The sequence below is a fragment of the Alosa alosa genome, chromosome 9 (genome assembly GCF_017589495.1).
Source record: "Alosa alosa isolate M-15738 ecotype Scorff River chromosome 9, AALO_Geno_1.1, whole genome shotgun sequence".
In the NCBI taxonomy this organism is placed as follows: Eukaryota; Metazoa; Chordata; class Actinopteri; order Clupeiformes; family Clupeidae; genus Alosa; species Alosa alosa.
The window spans coordinates 7,100,830-7,124,721 of NC_063197.1; the positions used below are offsets into that span (position 1 = coordinate 7,100,830).

At 46.5% G+C, this 23,892-nt stretch overlaps 1 protein-coding gene across 2 annotated transcripts in view; it reads right to left on the minus strand.

The window, feature by feature from the left end:
- Positions 1-22,266, minus strand: part of bcar3 (BCAR3 adaptor protein, NSP family member) — a 73,885-nt gene extending 51,619 nt beyond the window's left edge. Inside the window, exons 1-2 of one of the 2 annotated variants that reach the window (XM_048252631.1) lie at positions 22,152-22,266; positions 15,625-15,739 (exon numbers count right to left, since the gene is read on the minus strand). In XM_048252631.1, coding sequence (XP_048108588.1) covers positions 15,625-15,739; positions 22,152-22,241 — 205 coding nt within the window. In that variant the 5' untranslated portion in view covers positions 22,242-22,266. Of the gene's footprint in view, positions 1-4,296; positions 4,499-15,624; positions 15,740-22,151 lie in introns of those variants that run through there. The other variant, XM_048252632.1, reaches the window with a different exon arrangement.
- Positions 22,267-23,892: the final 1,626 nt, after the last annotated feature.

Consider the following 23,892-nt stretch of genomic DNA (forward strand, 5'->3'; position numbering starts at 1 on the left):
TCCATCACCACAGCCTCTCAGCTCCAACCCCTGATGGCGGCTGCATTCACCTGCGGCTCCCAGCATGCTTTGTGGTGGTGAGTCAGAGGCCCGGGGCCGGTGAGTGTGCCGCAGTGCTGGTGATACCCTACTCTAGTATAAGGGGCCAATCAACACGCTGTGGCCAGAGAGAGACATCTGCTCGCTGTGAAGGAATGCAACGCAGGTCATCCTCATTCATCAACAAACACACACACAGACACACAGACACACACACACACACACACACACACACACACACAGACACACACACACACACACACACACACACACACACACACACACAGACACACACACACACACACACACACAGACACACAGACACACACACACACACACACACACACACACACACAGACACACACACACACACACACACACACACACACACTGCCCTGCTCCATCCCAACCTGTGTCCTGCTGTGAGTCTTTCTGCATGTGTCAGGGGCTGGAGAGTTAATTCCCCACTCTCACGCTGATGCTGTCTCATGACATGAATATGCTAAATGGCCCATTCATTATCCCTGTTTATCCACACGGCCTTCACCGCCACCATGGGATTAATGGAGCCACAACAATAACATCTCTCTCTCTCCCTCTCTCTCTCTTTCCTTCCTACTCTCTCTCTCTCACTCTCTTTCTGTCTTTCACTCTCTTCACCCACTTTAGTCAAACATGCACACACCTACAACCCATCCAATCTCTCTCTCCCCCTCCTCCCTCTGTCTCTACCTCTCTCTTTCTTTCCCTTTGTCCTCCTAAGCATTCTCTCACTCACTTTCCTGTCTTTCTCTCCCTCCTCTCCCCTCTCTATCCCTCTCTCCCTCCATCAGATGATCACATGCATACACACACCTACTGCTCACCCCCAGGTCATTCCGTCCTTCACACTGGCTCTCTGTTCATCGCTGACTGATGCTGATGCACACACACACACACACACACACACACACACACACACACACACTCAACTCTGTCACACTGTCTTTCACTCATCGCCCTCTGACCCCCCCCCCTCTCTCTTTGCGTACTGTATGTGTGTGTGTGCATATACTGTATGTGTAGATGTGTTATTGCTCCAGCTGTCTACTGTTGACTGATATCATGCTTTACATCTTTCAGAATGTACACATACAGACACACTCTCTCTCTCCTTCTCCATGTCTCTCTATCTCCCTCTCTTTCTCTCTCTGTATCTCTATCTCTCTCTATTTCTCTCTCTCTGTCTCGCTATCTCTCTCTCTTTCTCTCTCTCTCTCTCTCTCTCTCTCTCTCTCTCTCTCTCTCTCTGTGTCTCTCTCACACACACACACACACATTTAGAGAGAAAGAGAAACACATAGTGTGATTGACAATGTTTTGCTGTTGCCGCACTCTCAGTTCAAAAGTGTATTATTATCCATAATTGTCCTGTCTCTCGGGAACATGAGCAGTACTATGCAATGCCTTTCATAATTACTGCAATACATACAGAGGGCAACAGCAAAGTCCATGTGGTCGTCAGAAGTGATCCCAAGAAAAGACTGGCCACTCTCAGGAGTGTTGTAAAAGTAGAACAACGCGAGTGCCTGATTCTATTTGTGTGAGGTTAAGACACGCAAATTCCTCCTCAAAAATAGAGTGAACAAATGCACTTTCTCTAAAAGAATTTACTGGGGAAGAAAAGACCAAAGCACTTCACACACACACACACACACACACACACAAACACACACACACACACGCACACACACCACCACCTCCACTCCTTCATGAGAACCTCGTGAATAATGTCAGTGCCCTTAATTAATTCAAACCTGCCCAGAGTGGACAAAAGCCCTTGGTTGTGCTGCGTTGTGTGCTGTGTGCTGGGTGCTGTGTGCTGTGCTATGTTGCTTTGCATTGCGTGGGCCACAAGAGCAGCACTCAGTGAAACCCAGGGCATCAGTCAACCCCCCACTCAGCTCAGACGGCTCCTATCACATCGCTGACAGTCCCTGACAATGGGAACCTTCTACGTGCCGAGCGAGGGCTGGGGGGTGGTGTTGGGTGGGGTGGAGGGGTTCAAAAGAGTCTTGAAGGCTAAAATAATGTCCCCTCTGCTGATGTCAACAGCTCTTACACTGGGGACATCTGGACTGTCATCCATCTCCACACCCCCTCTACTCTCTCTCTCTCTCTCTCTCTCTCTCACACACACACACACACACACTCACTCAGCTTAGCAGAAGAAAGGAACAACAGGTTTCTGTCCATTCTGTCCATGAGTCTTTCATGACACAAAGAGCTTATCACATGAAGAGATTTAGCCCTGATCACTAACTTCACTTATCAGCAAGTTCCTCTGCAGACATGAGTAACACAAAACACACATGATCTAAAGCCTGAACTGATATGGCCCTGATGTGGCCCTGATGTGGCCCTGATGAGGCCCTGGTGTGGCCCTGATGTGGACGGGGTCTGGCCCTGATGTGGCTCTGATGTGGCCCTGGTATGGCCCTGATGTGGCCCTGATATGGCCCTGATATGGACAGGGTCTGTAGCTGTTGTCTGGGAGTGTTGAGGCTGAATGGCCTGAGACATTTTGAGTTGTTATCATGGGAGGAAGTGCAGAAATATCCTCGGAGCTGTGAACACACTCGTCCGCCCCAGCAGAGACCAGTGAACCGCCACACACACACACACACACACCCACACATATCTCTGTCAGCTCACACACTATAATATCAGCCACAACGACATACTCTGATGCACACACACACACACGCACACACGCGCACACACACACACACACACACAGTTATACACACATACATCAGTTCACACACTATAATATCAGACTAATGACACACTCTTTCTGTATATATACACACACACACACACACACAAACAAACACAAACACACATGGTTACACACACACACACACACACACACACACACACACACACACACACACACACACACACACACACAAACACATTTCTGTCAGCTCAAAAAAACTGAACCCAGAGCCAGCACATGAGAGGCATTGATATTTCTTGGCCAGTGAGGCGGACGGACACTGTGATTGGGGCGCTGGTGCCTGGGGACGACTAATGAACAGCGATGGGGAAAAATAAAGGGCCACAAACAGAGAGGATGGAGCTGGGAGAGAAAGAGGAAACCGGGGCTGCCCTTCCTCTGACTCCATATATTATGATAATCCCCCCACACACACACACACACGTAAACACGTACTCACACGAGAACATACATACACAAACAAATGATATAAATATGCACAGCAGCACAAACATACAAATACACAGATACAATATACTCTCTTTTCCACAGACACACACACAGAGTAAACACACACACACGCATTCACTCACACACACACACACACACACACACACACACACACACATACAATTTGGAGAAGCAAACCCCTGGTCAGTCTATTCAGTCAACAGCTCCTTGAAAAAGAACAATGAGCCCAAATGTCACATGATGCAGGCTGCTCCATGCCTTTGTTGTTGGGGGAGAGGGAGGGAATGTGTGTGTGTGTGTGTGTGGGTGTGTGGGTGTGTGTGTGAGAGAGGGAGAGATATCAGCAAATATATGAGCAAAGATGTAGCAGAGCGTCCTACCGGGAACTTTTTCTGGCTGATGTGCCAGCTTTGTGTGTGTGTGTGTGTGTGTGTGTGTGTGTGTGTGTGTGTGTGTGTGTGTGTGTGTGACATATTAATCACTGTGTTATTAAAGTCCTCAGCAGTGCCTGCTACTCTGTTCCACATGAGCACATTATAGACACAAACACACACACACACAGCTTCCGTCATCTCACCCTTTTCAGCACTCAAGAGTTTGCCCAGCAATTATGCCAGTTTCCCAGCGCCCTCCTGCCACCAAACCAACCACTGAGACACCGAACTACCCCAACTACTAAACTACCTACACTACAGAGACAAGTGAAACACAGAGAGAGAGAGAGAGAGAGAGAGAGAGAGAGAGCTAGAGCGAGAAGGAGAGAGAGAGCTTGAGGAAAAGCCTAATCACAAGAGCTATTAGTTACAACAACAAATCCAAACAAGTTTGCGTGACCTTGTGAGTAAGCACAAGCAGTAACAGGTGTCTGTTTCTCAAGAAAAACTGTCTCCACTACTTGCACAGAAAAACGGTTTGATTGCACTGTCAAAAGATGCTGTGAGCTCCACTGTCAAACCAAGTTCCTCCAAAATAAAGTTGCTGTCCCCCCCACCCCACCCCAGGTCCGGAATCCAATCTTATCTTACCTGCTGTCCTCCAAATGCCTGGTTCTGGTTCTGGTAGCTGGATCTCCAGAGTGGGTCAGTGTTGTACTCCTAAACTCTTCTCTCTCTCCTGTTCTCAGTCAGAGTGACCACACACACATAGCGGTCCAGAGCAACACAGCCTTCACTCAGTCAGTCAGGCTACAACAACAGAAGTGGCATGTAGAAGCCTGCTCTCTCCCTCCCTCCTCTCTCTCTCTCTCTCCCTCCCCTCTCTCTCTCTCTCTCTCTCCCTCTCTCTCTCTCTCTCTCTTTGGCTTTGTGTCCTGCAGGACCCTCCCACAGTGAGCTCATCCACTCTTCCTCTCCTCAGGACTCTATCTGTTTCTCTTTCTCTTTCTTCTGCTCTCTCTCTCTCTCTCTCTCTCTCTCACACACACACACACACACACACACACACACACTGTTGCCCTCACCTCTCCATTCGGCACCCAGAGGGGTAGTGATTTACCACATTTAGGACACGCCCACTCCACTGGGCGGAACCTGAGGAGGGAGTGAGTAGTGTGATCCTTGACCCCCCACCTCCACACACACACAAACACACACACACACAACCCACCCCCTCAAAACTCTCCCCTCTCCATTCTCGGCCATGTTCACCACTGTTAGTACAGTTCTCCTGGAGGGAGCGTGAGAGAGATTCTCTGAACGGCCTCTGTTTTGTCCTAAAGTTTGGGAGCGCTGTATCTGATGTCAAAACAACACGGCGCACAACACGGACCAAATTAGTGAGAAACATGAGTGTGTTGTGTCTCACCCTGAGTGTTTGGTCTCAGATCGCGTCCTCTTGGGTTGCGCTTCACGGATACTCACGGATACTCTTACAGTCACTGTCTGTCTGTGAGCTGCAGTCTGGGTGGCAGATGTGCATGCAGACACAAGAAGTTACGCCTAGAGTATTTACCGCTACATAAAAGACGAAAATCCAGACGCATTAGAATGTGTGTGTGTGTGTGTGTGTGTGTGTTTGCCCAAGTTCCAGCTATCTCCTGTTAGCAGAGACAAGCTCACTTTTCCCTGACTCTTTGTCCTGTTATCCCTCTTCATTGTCTTCTGATGGTAACAAACAACCCCAAGTGTGTGTGGGTGTGTGTGTGTGTGTGTGTGTTCCTTCCTGGCTAGTCCTTACAAGCAGGCACACACAGTAGTAAACTCCTTCAGTGAAAGGACCAGTAATGTTTGCCTAGGCTGTTTCCCTCTATGCTACTGTAGGCTTTGCACACACACCCGCATGGTCGTCCACAGGCCTGAAAGGTGTTCCGCACACACCATGGTCGTCCACAGGCCTGAAAGGTGTCCTGCACACACCATGGTCGTCCACAGGCCTGAAAGGTGTCCTGCACACACCATGGTCGTCCACAGGCCTGAAAGGCGTCCCGCACACACCATGACACACTGGCTTCTGTTCCTATTGCCCTGAGCACATTCTCTTATGGATCTGAGCTTTCACGAGAGTCAAGCACTGACAAACTGTGCCTGCCCCAGAGAAACACAGGTTGACAGGTTGACATTGGTGACATAAGGAGTGTGTGTGTGTGCGCGCGCATGTGTGTGCGTACCCGTACATGTGTGTGTTTCAATCTCTCGTTTCTCCTGCTGTGTCTGCTCAGTTTACAGGCCAGTCTGGTCCTGCGGAACCTGACAGTCACTTGTGATGCAGCATAGAATCCCCCCACCCACATGAACCCACACACACATACTCACACTTACACACACACACACACACACGCACACACAAACACGCGCGCGCACGCACACACCCTAATCTAATGAGCCCTGAGTGTCCCCAGGCACCTTAGCTCCTCACCAGGCCACCTGACCACCTGCACACCCCACACAGGGGCTGGGGAGCGTTGTAACACCCTTACCCCTCCCACCCACTCTCTCTCTCTCTCTCTCTCTCTCTCTCTCTCTCTTCCTTCATCCACTCTTCTCTAGCTCGTTTGACCCCTCTTCCAAAAAGCCACACATGGACCCTGTGGGCTGCAGATCTCTTTAAAATAGGCCGGGTTAAAGTGTGTGTGTGTGTGTGTGTGTGTGTGTGTGTTAAAGATTAAAGACAGTTAAAGTATCAGTGCCTGCCTCAGCCTCGGAGCAAGAGCCGGTTTTGGAACACCTCCCATAACCTCATCCGTTGGGAGGCCTTCTGGTGACGCTGTGCTACAAACTACTACTGTGCAATTCATCTGCTCTGAATATGAGTCAGAATTCTTACACTATAACTCATCTCCACACACCCTGATGGTAAAAAATGATTAAAACAACTGGAGTGCACAAACACTACCAAAAAGAAACCCTGTGGTCTATGATAGTTACGGGCCGATTGCGTTACAGAGTTCCTCAAGGAAGAACGGCTCGTATTTTTGTTCTGGGAAAGGAACGTGTGGCATGTCTCTCTTCCGTCTTCACTGCAAAGGTTGAGCGGAAGATCAGGACAGCTTATCAGTGTATAAAATGTAAACTGTTCTTTTTAATCGTCCCCGACCCAACCCTTGGCATAGTTCACTTCAAACCGAAACCATGTGATGAGTTTCTAAGTTAACGGTTAAGAAATCTCTCTCTGACTTTATGCCAAGAGCACTGCCACAACAGTTCTACAGAAAGTCCAACAAATTCAAGAAAGCTCAAGAAACATATAAAAAGAAACCGTCAAAACACATCAAACGTTTTGCTACTGTGTATAGTATAAGTATATATACTTTTTTGATCCCGTGAGGGAAATTTGGTCTCTGCATTTAACCCAACCGGTGAATTAGTGAAACACAAACAGCACACAGTGAGGTGAAGCACACACTAATCCCGGCAGTGAGCTGCCTGCTTTGCGGGCATTTCGAGGGGAGCAGTGAGGGGTTAGGTGCCTTGCTCAAGGCACTTCAGCCACGGCCCACTGGTCGGGGCTCGAACCGGCAACCCTCCGGTTACAAGTCCAGAGTGCTAACCAGTGGGCCACTGTGTGTGTTCTTAATATTTACCATGGGCGTAGGTTTAGGGTGGGACGCTAGGGACTAGTCCTAATCAGTATTTTGAGATGACAAAAATGTCCCCACCAATATTTTAGCGAACTCCTTTGTGCTTTTCCGACGGCCAGGACGACAGTAAAAGAAACACTGTCATTTGATTGGCTGAAACCGAAGGGGTTTATCTGACACGCACAACAGCGTCAAAGCATAGCATAGGCCTACTTCACTTTGTGATGACACTGGCAGAAAAGTGAGCGAGTGTGTTGGTATAAGTTATCAGGGATGTCTACCAATACATAACCCTAAAAGGCCAGTTTTAAAGATTTGTAATATTCCCTTTGCCCTTCAGCATGCACATTTGCCCCTTTTGGTGCTTTGTAGATCAGCTATGCCACCAAAGAAGAAAAGGAACATTCAAAGCTTTTTCATTATGCAGAGTCTAATAGGCAAAGTAACTAGCCATAAAAACTGGCAACTGGTGACCAGGCTTTCAAATGCGGATTTTACTGTGGAAAATAGCATTAACTGTTAGGATATTACCCAGGATATTGTCACAGCTAAACCTAGCTTCTGTAATCGTTCAACCAAGGTTAGGAGTCATGTTGAATAAGGGTGTGCTGCAGGACAGTCGCATAAAGCACAGAATAAAAGTTATCATGTCATTGACTGTTGGGCTACCAATCTTGCAGTCGCAATAAACAATGGATCCGAGACATTTTCCTGTTCCTATTCTGTTTATGTAGGCTAATGTATTTGTGAATGTAGCCTGCACAATGCAAAGAAATAAAACATAAACTATGGTACATTTCCATACTCATAGAAATGAACATCACGAGACACTTATCTCATCTATGATCTCATCCCAGAAAGATTTTCTTTGACTTTGACTTGTTTATTTGAACATTCATTTTATCTAATGACATAGCAAACATGATGAATTGAATCTACATATGCACTATGCGAAACTATTTTCCACTAGCCTAAAACCGTGAGACTGAATTGCGTTACGTGTGGATACAAATCCACAATCTGTAATTAAGTGACAGGCACTCAATTAGACTTACAGACCACAAATGTGATGATATTAAAGAAAAGTTATCATTTAAATATCAATATGATGTATTCAAATGACTAAATATGTTTAGCTATTAGTAATAACAATAAAAAGTTCATATGAATTCCAAAATATGAAAACCTATGACAACCATCACTTTCTGTATGTGTGTGGAGGGTCAATCAAATTCTATGATTGCCACTGATGTAAATGATCACATAATATTCAATATTACTGATGGCGTCAAGGTGGTGGGGGCGCCCAAACCAAATATTTTTTTTTTTTAAAATTTAAAACAAAAGTATCGTAATCAAGATTTTTCACTTGCTATTGGTATTGAAACAATAATGTTGATATTGTGACAACAGGAGTTGGGGGTGTGTCCTCACCAAAGCTGAGACCAAACCTACGCCCTTGATATTTACCTGTCATGTTATGCTATAAGAGAGGATGGCGGTTGCTTAGCATACGAGCTATGTGGGCTGTACTGTAATTCATGGAAATTCCAGCACTCAGGCTGCCATTGACAGCTGGGCTATCTTTGGATCTCCAGCTCACAAGTTCACCATGTGGAATCTTCTCACAATGGAAACTCATGTTCTCCGTCGGGGACAAACGACGGACAGTGTATCGGCAGGTCTCACTGACATGCGGCCAACTAGTCATCTAGCCTCTCACGTTACTGAGAGCCTGTCAGCGAGGGGATGTCCGCACACTGGAAGAGGAACAAGGAAGGGCTGAGCAAGAGTCCACAAAGAGTAAGTGGCACAGGCAGAACGTTAAAGTTTGACTAATACCTGGAGCGACTGAAAATAAAGAAGTTACCAAAAGGAATGAATGGACAAATAAAGAAAGAAAGAAATGTGTTAACAAATGTTTATTATCTATTATTATATTATTATGTTTATTACATTATATATAATATTATACACATTATAAATAAACTTTTTATTTGAAAAGTGTACTGTACAAAACATTCCCTGAGTTCAATACATGAAAAAATGCTTAGAAAAAAATGTCTTAGAAACTAATAGTTTATTTTTAAACAATAAGTCTGTGCTGCTCTATGGGGGCCAGGGTGAGGGTTGAGGCTGTGAAAGGTGCCCTGGCAGGGCAGTACACTGCAGACGGGGGAACTCAGGTGCTGCTGCCCCTGCGTCTGTTTATGCACAGAGCCTGGGGTCTGCCTTTGGCCAAGAGCGTGAGATATTATCATACCAACGTGTCTTAGTGGCAATGATGACACACAAATAGCAGCGTCTGGCCTAATGAAGGTCCATGATGTGGTTGTATTTTGCTAAGCATTGACAGCCTTACACTATATTTGGCTGAGGTGAAGGTTTTAGAAGTCAGCTGTGTTTCTGTTGGTGTTTTCAACTGTGGCTGAAGCTGCCAAGAGGAATTGTTTGTGTGTGTCTGCTTCTGCTTGCATGTGTCTGTATGTGTTTATGTGTAGGTGTTTATGCCTGTGTGTGTGTGTGTGTGTGTGTGTGTGTGTGTGTGTGTGCGTGTGTGCGCATTTGTGTGTTTGTGTTGTTGTTTGTATTTGTGGTATAAAGGAGAGAAACTTGGTCTGGAGGGGACCGTGTCACTGCCTTCGGACCTTTCCACTGCCCCACCCCATGTGACTCCTCACAGAGGAAACTCTAGGCTGCTCTTCTCAGCTGCCTGACACTTCAGTTCAACATCCGCCTCACAGACGATCATTGGAGGCCGTGCGTCTACTTCCCACGGAAGTCTTCTCCCTCAGCCAAACCACACTGGATCTCACTCCCATCTATAGAAGGACTTGGCTCTGTCATAAAATCCCAATCGAGAATCCTTCTGTGGTCTAACAATAGTGAACTTGCACATTAAACATTTTAAAACCAGTTAACCTCAGCCCATTTGTTTGATTTATTAGCCCTGTTGAATCTCCTGTCATATAAAACTTCCTTTACTGACGGGCTGGGGTTCAGCCAAGCATGAATAATGTAATTAGGATAAGCCCTGTATCGCGCGCATTGTGTGCAAACAGTGCAACCAGTGCTGTCAGTGAGATGCACTTGTCCCGTGTGGGTGGATTCCAAACCGTCCCACTCAGGCATACAAATCCACAATCTGTAGTAATAGGAGGGAAGGCACCATGCCAACCACCCATTTAATGGTACGCTGCTGCAGGCCCGCGGAAAACCAGTAGTTTGGCTGCCACATTTAGCTCAGCCATAGGGTGTCTGTCTAAATATGTGGGCTTGCATTTTTGGCTAAAAGCTATTGGCAGTGGCTTACGAGACAGTTAACTTTTCACTCAAAGGACATGCTGTATACACATATGTAAGCACGCACACACACACATGCGAGCATGTACGCACGCACGCTGGCACGTACGCATGCACGCACGCACAACACTTAACATACTGACTTTCTTTACACTAATACACTTTTATGTTGTAATTGAGCCTGTTTTTCATTTGCGAGTTGTGTTTATAAACATGAATAAATATTTGCATCATTGCTGCAGATGTATCGTCTTAATTCAAACAAGGGTCAGGACAAAATTTTCACCTTAGAAACGTACTGTATGAGTTAGTGTCTTATGGTAGGACATTCATGTTATTTAAACAACATTAAAGACAAAACCTAGACCCCTGATCTTAGATCTTATGCACATCTGTCTCTCTCTCTCTCTCTCTCTCTCTCTCTGTGTGTGAGTGTATGTGTGTGTGTGTGTGTGTGTGTGACACATTTTACACTCAAGAAGTGGCGAAAGGTGACAGCCTCCAGCAGTTAGCATAAGCTCTCCAAGGTGTGAAGGAGAAGATTAGCTATCAGTGCCGACTGATTCCACAAACATCCCACCGCTCCAAATAACAATACACAACCCTGAGGAGAACTCCAGCCTATTCATCTTCTATTCACCTAAGAGGCCGTTTACACGACACCGCCGGATGGATTTTCTCTTACCGCTTTCACACCTTTAACGACTCCGGCAAGAAAAAACCTCGCGTGTACACACAGAGGTGTAACCGGCTAAATGTGCTGTAGTGCATATGCCAGACCAGTCGATGGCGCCACTGTGCAGAAGATTCACGATAATTTCGCGTGAATCGCGTAGAAGAAAACATTGTTAAAACCGTTTGTTAAGCCAGAGAATGTCTAATAAGTGCTCTGGTTAAGCAGTCGCATGAAATAAGGAGACTACAGACAATTCGGTTTTCAATTCAACTGTTAAACTAATAAAGTTCATTTTCAAGGTATGTGACTGCTATGTGAAATTTCAAATGCCTACACATTACATTAGGTCTGAGCACCACTGGAGAAAACACTAACATGCAGTAAGCTAATGTGTGCTTCTAACTTAGCCACTAAAGGCTGATAGGCTACACTGTGCACATAAATCATGACAGGGGAAAGAAAAACATTTTAATATGATAAATAAATTGTTTGGTTTGTTTTGACAAGAAACATGTCAGGTCAAGTGCTGTGGCTGAGTTGAGAGGTGGGGCTATGTCGTCATAAAGTTTCCGGCTTCGCACCTACAGGCGTCTACACGGCGAAAGTTAGCCGGCGGTTTCAAAAGTTCCCACTTCGGAAGCCGGTTTCAAAAGCTATCGGTTTCAGTCTCCTAAACTGTCGGCATCGTGTACATGCAAAGCGTAACCGTTAACAAAACCTCACCGGTTTCACAAAAACTGGCGTCGTGTGCACCGGCGTTAAGAGGAAATGAAGAGCACTTATCAAGTAGGCCTACACTGAGCAGCATTCAACAAGTAGTAGGCCCTTGCCCTGGCTGTAGAGTAGTGTAGTTCTGTTGGATTGGCTATTGGCTTGCTGTAAAAATATCTTTTCTGCTGCTGGTCTGTCTAAATAGGTAAAGGGGCTGTCTTAAGATACTGCATGATTTATTATTACATTATGAGAGGGAGCTCCCCCTGAACTACAATATTCTGTAAAGATTAGATCTTTAGCTAAGATTGGCAAAGATCTTTCTTATGTGTCTGTTATCTATCTGTTGAGGATATTTGTTTTGCAACTGTTATGTGTTATACTCAAACGGTGCATTCACAGAGCATAAAAATAGCTAACAGAGAGATGATGCAGTACTACACAGCTAGCCGAGAAATGCTGCAGCGCTACATAGTTAGCTGAGAGACACTGCAGCAATATATAGCTAGTTGAGAGATGCTACAGCGCTAGCATAGAGATGCTGCTGCTGCAGAGTCAAACCAGCGAAACAAGCAGCAGCCTGCCTGCAATCCATCCCAGGGCTTAGCCTACACAGCTTTAAGACTTAATTACATATGGTGGGCTGGAGCCTCAGGGGGAGGCGGCCGTCCGTACACACACACACACACACACACACAGAGACACAGGGGTAGAGGGCCCGTGTCAGAGTCAAGAAACCTATAATCACCAGGTGGACCTCCACGTGTCAACCCCTCTTCACACACATACACACACACAGACACACACACACACACACACACACACACTAAGGACACTCTCACATGCGCATCCAGGCTCACATATGCACACACACACTAACACACACACAGAAACACATACACACACACACGCACACACACACACAGGGGGGAGGGCCATTATGGGACCCGTGGCAGAGTCAAGAAACCTATAATCACCAGGTGGACCTCCATTTGTCAACACCTTTCCACACACATACACACCCAAGCACATACACACACACACACACACACACACAAACACAGACGTAGAGTTAGAGTGGAGCAGCAAGCCTACAGAGTTTGGGTTGATGGTGGGAGAGGAGGAGAGGGGAGAGAAGTGTGTGTGAGTGTGTGTGTGGTACAAGAGGAAGCAAGTCCGTGCATGACACAGTCTCTGTGTTTTCTGTGTTTACAGTAAATGAGTGAGTGTGCTTCTGTGTGTTCCGTCACTGTTGTTCCAAGCAGTCTGATGTGGACGATGATAGGTCCCTTCTTATCACACTAATCCCTAAACGCTACCGAGGGGTGTTATCTCCCCTTCATGACTTGCAGCTGAGCTCCTGGTAAGGATGTGCTACAGTATTTCAGCAGCTTGTTCAGGAGAACACCTTGTAAAAACAGCTGTCCTATGTTTTCTCTCATCTCCATTTGAAAAAAAAAAAAGGCAAAAACAAAACACAACACTCTTTCTTGTCAATGTGACAATGTAGATTTACAGCTCTGAAGGTGAGGGGATAGAACTTACTCTAAACCAGAACGTGAGCTAGTGCCAACAGTCTAGCACACAGAATAGTGCCGTTTACTGACCTGCAAAGGACAGAAAGTACTTAGCCCCAGAGCAGAAAGAAAAACTACTACAGTATCTCTGAAAACTTCTCTATCACTGATAGCATGTGCGTTCAGTTTCATTCCTGATCTGGGAAAACAGATCCATTCATCCTGCCATCAGCGGAAGCTCCTGTCTGGGTAGCTACTACCATACTGTCCTCATTCAACACCACCAAGCACGCTTGACCCAAAACAATAACCACGAGTAGCAGAACAATGTTTCAGCCAGAGGTTAGCTCATTTCTGACAGCCTGGTCAGTCACAGTCCTCCACACACTGACAAACTAGTAAATACACTATAATCCAGAGTGAGAGGCCCATTTCTCAACCCACAGGACCTTCAAGTGACAGACTATCCTGCAATACACCAGTAAGAAACTGACTGATCTGTTCCTAAAAACACACCAGCAGACTGTGCTCTGTGGTCAGAGAGGAGGAGATAAACCACATAAGAGCCAGAGACTTGCTCATCTCAAACTCAGCTCCAGACACTTACAAAACAACATCATCATACAAAACAACATCATACTCCAGTGTTAGAAAACTCTTTCTGTGAGAAAACAAAACACCTTTTATTTGCAGGCTGTCCTGCAAGGAAACAGACTGGTTCACCAGGGATAAACTGACCTGCTCCTAAAAAACACACCCTAGTGACTGTGGCCCCATGGTCAGTCAGGAGGGTTATGCAAAAGCCAGAAGTCTGATCATCTCTGGCAACATGCTCAACCACAGTCCACCACACATTTACAAAACAACTGCATCACCACACTCAAGTGTCACATAGCTGTCTCTCACCCCTCAACACCTTCCACATCTGCAGGCGGTTATGCACCCACACCCATGCACTTCCATGTGCTCACCTCCCATAGTAATGACAGGGTTACTGTGAGGGCATAGTGAAACGTGTTTGTGTTGCTCCCACACACACACACACATCCTTGTGTTACTCATTCATAGCTGTAACACATTTTACTACATTGAGAAATGTTGAGCCCTATTCCCTGTTTGACACGTAGCACTGCTCTAGTTCACTACAGTGATGAATACATTATACATTTACATGTATTAATTTAGCTGATACTGTTATCCAAACCCACTTACAAGAGAGGAATAACATCCAAGTCACACTGCAATAAGAGGCTTAGAGTGACAATAAATAAATCATTATATAGCATTTTTCAAGGCACCTACAGCACTTTACAGTGAAAGGGGAACCTCTCTAAGCCCCACCTTACATGCACATACAAGATAACCAGAGGATGAGTGATTGCTGCTATGCACCTAGACCCCTCAGCTGTGCCAGATACCCCACACAAACAGGCCATCGCAGGGGCAGCATGACCAGGCCAGATGGGAGACGGCCTGCAGCCCAGACGGCCCTAATGAGACCGATAAGGGACCGATGGTGTTTTCTCAGCCCTGTGATTCTTGGAGGGAAACAGCAGATATATTTCTTTTCTCTCTCACACACACCGGATAGCCCTCCCTGCGGTCTGTGTGTTTTTTTTGTAATACGAGCAGCAGCTTTCTCATTCCCCCCTCCCCCCTCTCTCTCATCTCTAATGCCAGACGATGCCAGACAATTAGTCAATGTGCCAATCAACAGAGGTTTTCTGAGTGGATGCATCCCCTCCATTCATAGTGTTACTGTGTTTGCTTCTCTTCCCCCCAACTGTCATTCACATTTCTCCTCATGTGCCCAAGAGCCAACTGCAAGGCAGCACACCAACAGCCGACATGGAAACTGTTGGAGGTGAAACCTGCGACACCAAAACATAGTTTGGTCAGTGCTTCTGAACAGACGATAGGAAGCAACTACTTGCACTCAGTGTCCTTTCAGGTCAGTGGATTTGTATATTTTCAGTCTCTCCAAAGTAACACGGATTCGCAACAGCCGGCTGGGAAATCAAACCTAGGTTTACTGATTGGCCAGTTTAGCGATTATCAGGTGGTGACACCACTGCTGTTCCACAACATACCCAATCACAGGACCGTGTTTGTGAGCGGGGTGGGCACTGACCTCTCCTTCTCTCTCTCTCCTGCAGCAGCTGGATGCTGGACAGAATGTGGATGCGGTGGACGTGGTTATGGACACCCAGCTCCAGCAGGTCCAGCTCTGTCAGGTGCAGCAAGTCCTGAAAGAGAGACAGAGAGAGAGAGAGAGGAGGAGAGGGGGGGGGGGTTGAAGGAAAGCGGGATGGAGAGACAGAGTAGGAGAGAGAGAGAGAGAGGGAAAGAGAGAGAAGCAAGACAAATGTTCTCATATCACAAACCTCTTTTGATTGAAAGTTATATTTATTAATTCAGACATCAGACAGAAAGGGACAACCGTTTTACATTTCATTATTAGATGTGCTCTCGAGGAGTCAACCCAGTGACCTTGGAGTTGTTGTCCTATCTCTGCATAGTAATCCACTGCCATTCGATATCCGTGCCGGACCAGGGCCACATACCCACCCCACCCACACCACATCCACACCCCACACCACATCCCCACCCCACCCATATCAGATCTATTCCCCAGGTAGCAAGCTGGTGCGATAGCTGTACAGTATGTACCTTAAGTAAACCTCCGTCCCAACACCCTAACAGATGTGCTAGTAAGTGATGCTAGCACCCATGAGTTTTAGCTGACTTGCTAGCACGCTCACCTCCCAATCCGGAGGTGCTGCTATCATGGGTTTGAGTCCGGGCAGATGCAGGACTGAACCATGCCATGGGGTCAAGCACAATGCAGGCTACAATGAGAGTGGCGGCACAGAGAGGAGGCATGCTGTACCGTAGCAGTATGTGTGCTTTCTGTGATTCCAGAAAAAATGACCCAACCTGAAGTTGTTCAAACTTTTCTCTACGATCCTCTCCAAAATATGTATTCTACTCACCATTGATTTATCATATGTGTAGGCCTATACATAGAGGAAGTGCAATGTATTTACTAACTTATTTACTGTGTTTTTTTTATTGATTTATTAATGTGTTTCTGTTGTATTTTAATGTAGCGTTGTGTCTTAATGCCTCTCGAGGACAATAAGGTTAAAGTCATTAAAGTCTAAAGTTTCAATAGGCATCACAGATCTGTGCCAGACTAGGGCCACATCAGAGTAAGATCAGAGTAAGATCAGAGCCATACTGGGACCAGTTCAACTCCTGGGTCAGCTGCTATTCAGCGCAGACCGGCAGAAGGAAGCAGAGAGGAGACGCGCTGCTTACGCCTCCGTCTGACTGGCACCACTGGTGCATTCTACCTGACCAGTTCTCTCTAAGTAAAGAACTCACGCCCGCACGCCCCTGGTCTCCACCCGCTTCCCAAAAGGAAGGGGCACACTGTCTGTAATTACCCGCCGACCGACCGCACTTCAAACCCCGGCTCTCTCCCACCAGGCTTCCTAAACAATACATTCTTGGTGTCGAACAAAAACACCACTTTGTTTCTCTGTTGCGTTCCAATGCTCATTGTTTCTCCGTGAGACAAAACAGCTAAATTGTAGGTCGTGGGCTATTTTCTGCTGTCCGACACTCCGAACTCGCATGCCTCTGAGATTGTGACCGAAGAAAAACACACTTACTCACTGCAGAGAGGGAGTGCTTTAAAAGCTCTACTCCATCACAACATGCTGAACACTGTGTTCAATTACAATAAGATATATGGCTTCTACATTGTGAGTAAAAGCAGTGGGGTTATCTGATATGATGAAACTTCACTTTGGTAATCGTATGTTTTTTCATTTCAAGACATGATTTTTGTAGTGTGATTTTAAGTTAAGCAAACCTCACATAATAGCCATGTAGGCTACTGATAACAATTCATACCAAACGTCCGTTCTCATGAGCATGTGTGACTGCTTAGAGGGGGCTTCAGTGTGTGTGTGTATTGTTGTCATTGCTGGTGTTTGGAGAGGTGACTTCAGTGTCTGTGTGTGTGTGTGTGTGTGTGTGTGTGTGTGTGTTGTTGTTGCTGGTGTTGTAAGAGGGGACTTGTGTGCCTGTTGTTGTCGTTGGAGGAGTTATGAGAGAGGACAGCACTATGTGTGTGTGTGTATGTGTGTATGTGTGAGTGTGTGTGTGTGTGTGTTCCGCTGCTGTTATGAGAGCGGGCTGAAGATCAGTGAGGTGCACGCGGGTTGTTTTAAAGACTCCAGAGCCAGAGGGCCATGCTGCATTAAGCGCTTTGTCTGTCTTATCTCCACACTCTGCTCTCTCAGCCCGCTGCATCACACACGGGATCTCTCTCATCACTACAACATTCTCTCTCTCTTTGTCTCCAAACCCAGTGTCACTGAGGGAGGGGGTCGGTTGTTATGGGGGTGGGGGTTGGTGAGTGTGCGTGTGTGAGGAGAGGGGAGTTAGAATTGAGGGTTGGTGTCCGTCCTGTGTGCTAGCAGTGCTTTCCTGTGCACTCTCTCTCTCTCTCTCTCCCTTTCTTACTTGTTCTGTTTCTGTCTCTTTCGCCCTCTTTTCCTCAATCTACCTCTCTCTCTCTCTCTCTCTCCTCTTTCTCAACCCTCTGTGTCTCTCACTGTCTGGCAGGGGTGGAGGAACCCTATTGGTGCTTATGGCCTTGTCCACCAGAGAATGACCTGCCACGGTGAAAAGAGCCCCCATCTTCAGCGACCCTGAATGGCTCCTCTAGAATCAAACGCTATGCTGCTCTCAGCACCATCCTGCTGGTTACTAGTGGTTCTCTCTGTTCACATTCACACGTGTGGGAGCAGCAGGATGGGGTTGCTGTTTTGTTCTGAACGTCTGACGCACTGACTGTCAGGTGATAATGTTAGATGATCTATTTTCTGTTGCGGCTATAAGTGGCTTGATGTCGACCTGCATAAGCATGTAGGTCTGTGTAACAGAAAGAGCCCTAAGGGTGAGGTGGTGGTGGTGGTGGTTGGGGGGGGGGGGTTGCTTCGTCTTCAAAAAGATGATGCATGCAAGCCCTATTACTACGCCCTTATTACAGAGATTTCTTATCGGGCAAAGGCTGAGGCAGCCGTGCATCCACCCGCATCCCTCCCACCAGTCTGTCACGCATTGGAGCGAGGACCCCCCGTCTCCGCGAGACGCCCACTGAGAATTAATACCACTGTGACACACAACGCCTGGGCAAAACCCCACATCCTATCATATCAAATCAGCAGTCTCCTCCACTTTCACAACTTGCCTGTAATGTTTTCAAGAACGACAACAACTTTTTAATCTATTGGGAACAGTTTACTTCGTTAAGTAATTGCTCACACTGCTAATACCTGCAAGCGTGCACATACACACACACACACACACACACACACACACACACACACACACACACACACACAAACACACACAGGTGGGGGGTTGTGGGGGTCGACATTTCATCAGGAAACCCATTATTTCGCCCCCATGATTGCTGCAGTAATGGGCCAGTAATGGCTGTTTCATTAGCTCGCCGTACCTCCTCCAGGCAGAGAGAAAGCTACAGCCTGCTTATGTGATTAGCGGAGAGGAACGAGTGAAATCACTTAGCTCTTGGGCCGCCAGCAGAATACAACTAGCCTCTCCTGCAAGGCCGGTGAGCTTGTGAGGTTCTCCTTGGCCTGTGAAACGGTGTGCGTGGGCCACTGCCTGATAAGGAAGGGAATGCTGATGCCTCCATAACAACCAGTAACCCTCTGAGGCTCAGGCTGTGCCACCTGCATAGTAACATGCTGATGGAGAACAGTTAGACCTGTTATTGGAGGCGCAGTTTGGGTGGAATGCGTCTGTCATTGGGGTTCATACTGTATACGTGATAACCACGGGACAGGTGAGTTTCACAGTAAACAGGTGACCGCTGTGGACACAGGCCAATGAAGAAAGAGATCAGGTCTAGATCAGGTTTAGATCAGGTTTAGATCAGATCAAGATCAGGTCTAGTTGTTGACTACTTCCATAGTTGGTTGAAAGGCACAGTTGCCTTTGCAGGCTTATGGTCTCAGTGCAGGCGAATCTTGGAAATAAGAAAACAACTGGTGATGTTGAAATGGAAGGCTCATTTGTTTTGAGGTGGAAGGAGAAAAGGAAGGCAGGCATATTTGAGGAGGAGAGAGAGAGAGTTTGAGTGTTTTGGAAAGTAAAGAAGGAAGCTGGAGTATTTACACTCATATTTTGGCCAGCCAGCAGACAGCATACCTTCCCACTACACAAACACACAGCGTGACTCAGAAACAGCATGAGTGGAGGATGCATGCTTGCCTCAGGCAAGTTTCCCTCATGAACCAACCCAGTAAGGCTCAAATGGAGAAAACTATTTCATTTTCACCAATCTTCATAGTCTGTTATGGGCTTTATTGGCATGTCTTTAGGTCCCATGGTCACCTTTAATTCCATGATGGAAAATAAGACCTCCGGTCACTCATATTTTGCGTCTAATTGGGTGTGGGAGAGGATTTTATGGCGATAACACACAGCACACACAGCATTTAAATCTGATCCCTGCACTCTTACAACACACTAAAACGAATGTGTTGGAAACTACACAAACTAAGTTGTCCCTATCTGGACACAGAGATGTGCTAAAAACAAAGTTGTGTTGTTTTCAATGCAAGTTGTGTTATTTTCAGCACATACTGTGTAACGAATAACAAAAGCAATGTGTTGGAAACAACACAAACTGTGTTGTCCCTATCTGGACAGTGAGATGTGTTAAAAAAACACAAGTTGTGTTGTTTTCAACACATTCGTTTTAAGAGTGTATGTGCGCTCCAAGCCATGGGCAGTGATGGGGAGGAGGTGATCTCCATGAACCTGAGGGTCAGTGTGCTGATCCATGGCTCAACACCAGGGCCATCCTCCCTTTCGTCACAGAGGGGCCCAGCAGAGAGTGTGTGTGCTAAGTGGGGTAATAAATCTGCTGTTCGGAGGCTGAATAATGCAATACTAATGTATCTTAGTGAGAAATGGAGGGGCCTGTCTGGGGCAAATGGAATAGGAAGGAGAGAGAGAGAGAGAGAGAGGAATGAAGAAAGCAAGAGTGAGGGGAAGAGATAAAAGAGAGAGAGAGAAAGGGATAGTTATGACAGCAGCAGAGGGAGAAAAAGAATGGGAGACAGAAAGAACTGTAGAAAAGGGAAAGAAGCAAGAGGGAAAGAAATAGGTCTAGAGAAAGAGAGGGGGAGAGAGAGAGAGTGAATTCTGTTGTGAGACGAAAAGTGAGAGAGAGAGAATGAGTGAGGAGAGATAGGGTTAGTGAATAGAGGGAGAGAGAGAGGGAGAGAGAGATGAGGGGGGTAGATGGGGAGAGTAGCTGAGTAAGGAGAGTTGGGATCAGTAGAGAGAGAGAGAGAGTGTGTGTGTTTGTGTGTGTGAGTGTGTGTGTGTGTGTAAGTGTGTGAGGAGAACTGGGGTATGGAGGCTGTATGGCCTGCTACTGTTTACAGCCTCCATGTAGCTCCATCATCTCGGCAGGCCGGACTTCACACGCGATCCGCTCTGCTGTGGCTGCGGCTGCACTTTAGCACATTCCTCACATAGCGCACCGCGCTCCACAGCACTCCCTCCTCAACGCTCCCTCCTCAACGCTCCCTCCACAACGCTTCCTCCTCAACGCTCCCTCCAAGTATAAGTATAGTATATATAGTCTTTTGATCCTGTGAGGGAAATTTGGTCTCTGCATTTATCCCAATCCGTGAATTAGTGAAACACACTCAGCACACAGTAAACACACAGTGAGGTGAAGCACACACTAATCCCAGCGCAGTGAGCTGCCTGCAACAACAGCGGCGCTCGGGGAGCAGTGAGGGGTTAGGTGCCTTGCTCAAGGGCACTTCAGCCGTGCCTACTGGTCGGGGTTCGAACCGGCAACCCTCCGGTAACAAGTCCGAAGCGCTAACCAGTAGGCCATAGCTGCCCCCAACGCTCCCTCCTCAACGCTCCCTCCTCAACGCTCCTCAACGCTCCCTCCTCCTCAACGCTCCCTCCTCCTCAACGCTCCCTCCTCAACGCTCCCTCCACAGTGCCTCGCGCGGTCCTCAGCAGGATTAAAAAAGACTCATGGAAAAGATCCATGTGCGCAGCAGGCAGCAGGTCTCTTCTCTGGGCAAGAAGCTGGCTGTCAAGCACAGGGCTATTCATCTGGCTACACATGCTGGCTAGCATAGCATGCAGGATACATATTTGCTCACATGACAGAGTTTCCACAGGTTTTATAATATGAAGGGAATTTAGGAGTCACACTCTGCAAGGAAATATTACTGTATGCTGAAGAAATAAAACTCTCTTCTGCCTAAATGATAAGTCAATATGATGGCTCAATATATCGTAAAAAATACAAAATACATAACAGTCTTTTGTAATACTGTTTGAAATGATTATATAAACGCTGCTTTGTAGTGATGTTTCTCCCTGCTACACCTGTTTTGTGGTGATATCTGTTTGAATACTATTTTGGTCAGTTGCTTGTAATATTATTTCATGTCAAAGTTTCTACTGATTTTTCTGAAACTGTTTTGTGGTGATATTTCCACAGTAGGTTTCACACTCTGCAGTGAGTGATTTTGTGATTCTAAGTCCCCACCACCGAGCGCCGGCCGCTCTCACCTCCACACCGTCGTACTCCTCGTCAAATAGCCGGCAGTACTGCGGCAGGCCCAGTTGGCTCAGCCAGCGGGAGATTGGCAGGTGCTTCATGGCCCAACGCTCCGGCACTCTCCTCTCGTAGAGATGTTGGAGGGTGCGGGCAGTCTGGAGACTCCTCTCCTGAGGGGAGAGAAAGACACATAAGGCACAGATCAGACAGATGTGGGAACGTTTGTGGTTTTACCCCCTGTACTGAGCAGAGATGCATTGTGGGTAATTACCCCCCCTCCCTCTTTGAAAAATCACCACTTAAAATTTAAAATTTAAAATTTAAAATTGCCCTCGGGATAAATAAAGTTTCTATCTATCTATCTATCTATCTATCTATCTACCTCTAAGGTTTAACTCTATGGGTTAGGGTGGTAAGGGTTGATGAGTGATTTTAGGATGAAGGAATCATTCATTGTCATAATTGTTGTGCACTCTCCTAATCCTGTTCTTAACAACAAAATCTGGAGTTTCCCTTTCTGACTACTATGCTTCTATTTCTAGGAAAATCACACTCATGAGTAAGCCCCCAAACTGAGCCTGGGGCTCTGTGGAGCACTGCTGCTGGGATGCATGGCACAGTTATATCTGCTGTTGATTCATAGCGGTGACATTAGCATGATGTATGACACCTGAGTCACGCTGCTTGCAGAACAGATATGAGGAACTGCCTTATCTAAACAGGATTAGGGTCATTTTGATTGGCCATTCCCGGAGAGGGTGTTGGCCAGATACTGAGCATTGCTGGATTTGTGTTTGTTTGTAATGCTCTGTGTAGAGAGTGTGTTGTTCCTAAAGTCACACATTGTCTCAATCTATTAATCTGTAAAAACCTGCCGTTTTCTGATGAAAATACAATACACAGGCCTACTGAATTAAGATGGTTGTGAATGACTATTTACAGTAAATAAATAATTAAATTAACTAAAATGATCATGTCTAAATAATAATCATAACAAAGTAAAAATAATTATTCAGAAACGAAAGTAACATAATTGAAGCATTTCAAATGAAGATAGAGAGCAGCTGCATGTTATCTCACATATCCATATACATATACATATATATTATACATATACATATATATATGGATCTTCCTCTACGAAATTGGCCGTGGTTTGACATAGTCCTGAGAGAACCCCATTATTGTGATTAGCCTTAACAGTGCCAGACAGCAGTCAGCGCCAGAGCCGTCTCACACCAGACAGAAGTGCTTCATCAAGGGCGCCCCGCGCCAGCTAAGCTGCCCACATCACACTGTCCGTGAGTGAGAGTGTCACCAGGGGTCGAGCCAAAGGTTCAAGGGAGCCAGTGCTGGACAGGGGCCCTGGATGTGGCCAGGAAATGTGCATTTTTTAGATTCAACTATCTACAGGTTGTGGTTGAGATTTTTCAAAGGGTCCTCAACATCTGGCTACATTCCCCACACAAAGCTTATACTACATTCCCCACCAAAGGGTCTTAAAAATCTTCAAAATGTTTTTTAAGTCGATCCAAAAAGGTTGATCATAAAGAACAAATCTTCAAAATGGCCTCCAATTAGCAGAGGACTAAATCAAGAGGGGTCATGAAGCTGCCTGAATTGGGGCAAGAGCAACCTGAGTCGATACAGCAGCGCCTCTTCTGCTGACCACAGCTAAAGACTGATGGGTGGCTCCCCTGTCATCTCCTCTACCCCTTTCCTCTCCTCTCCTCTCCACTCTTCTCTTCTCTC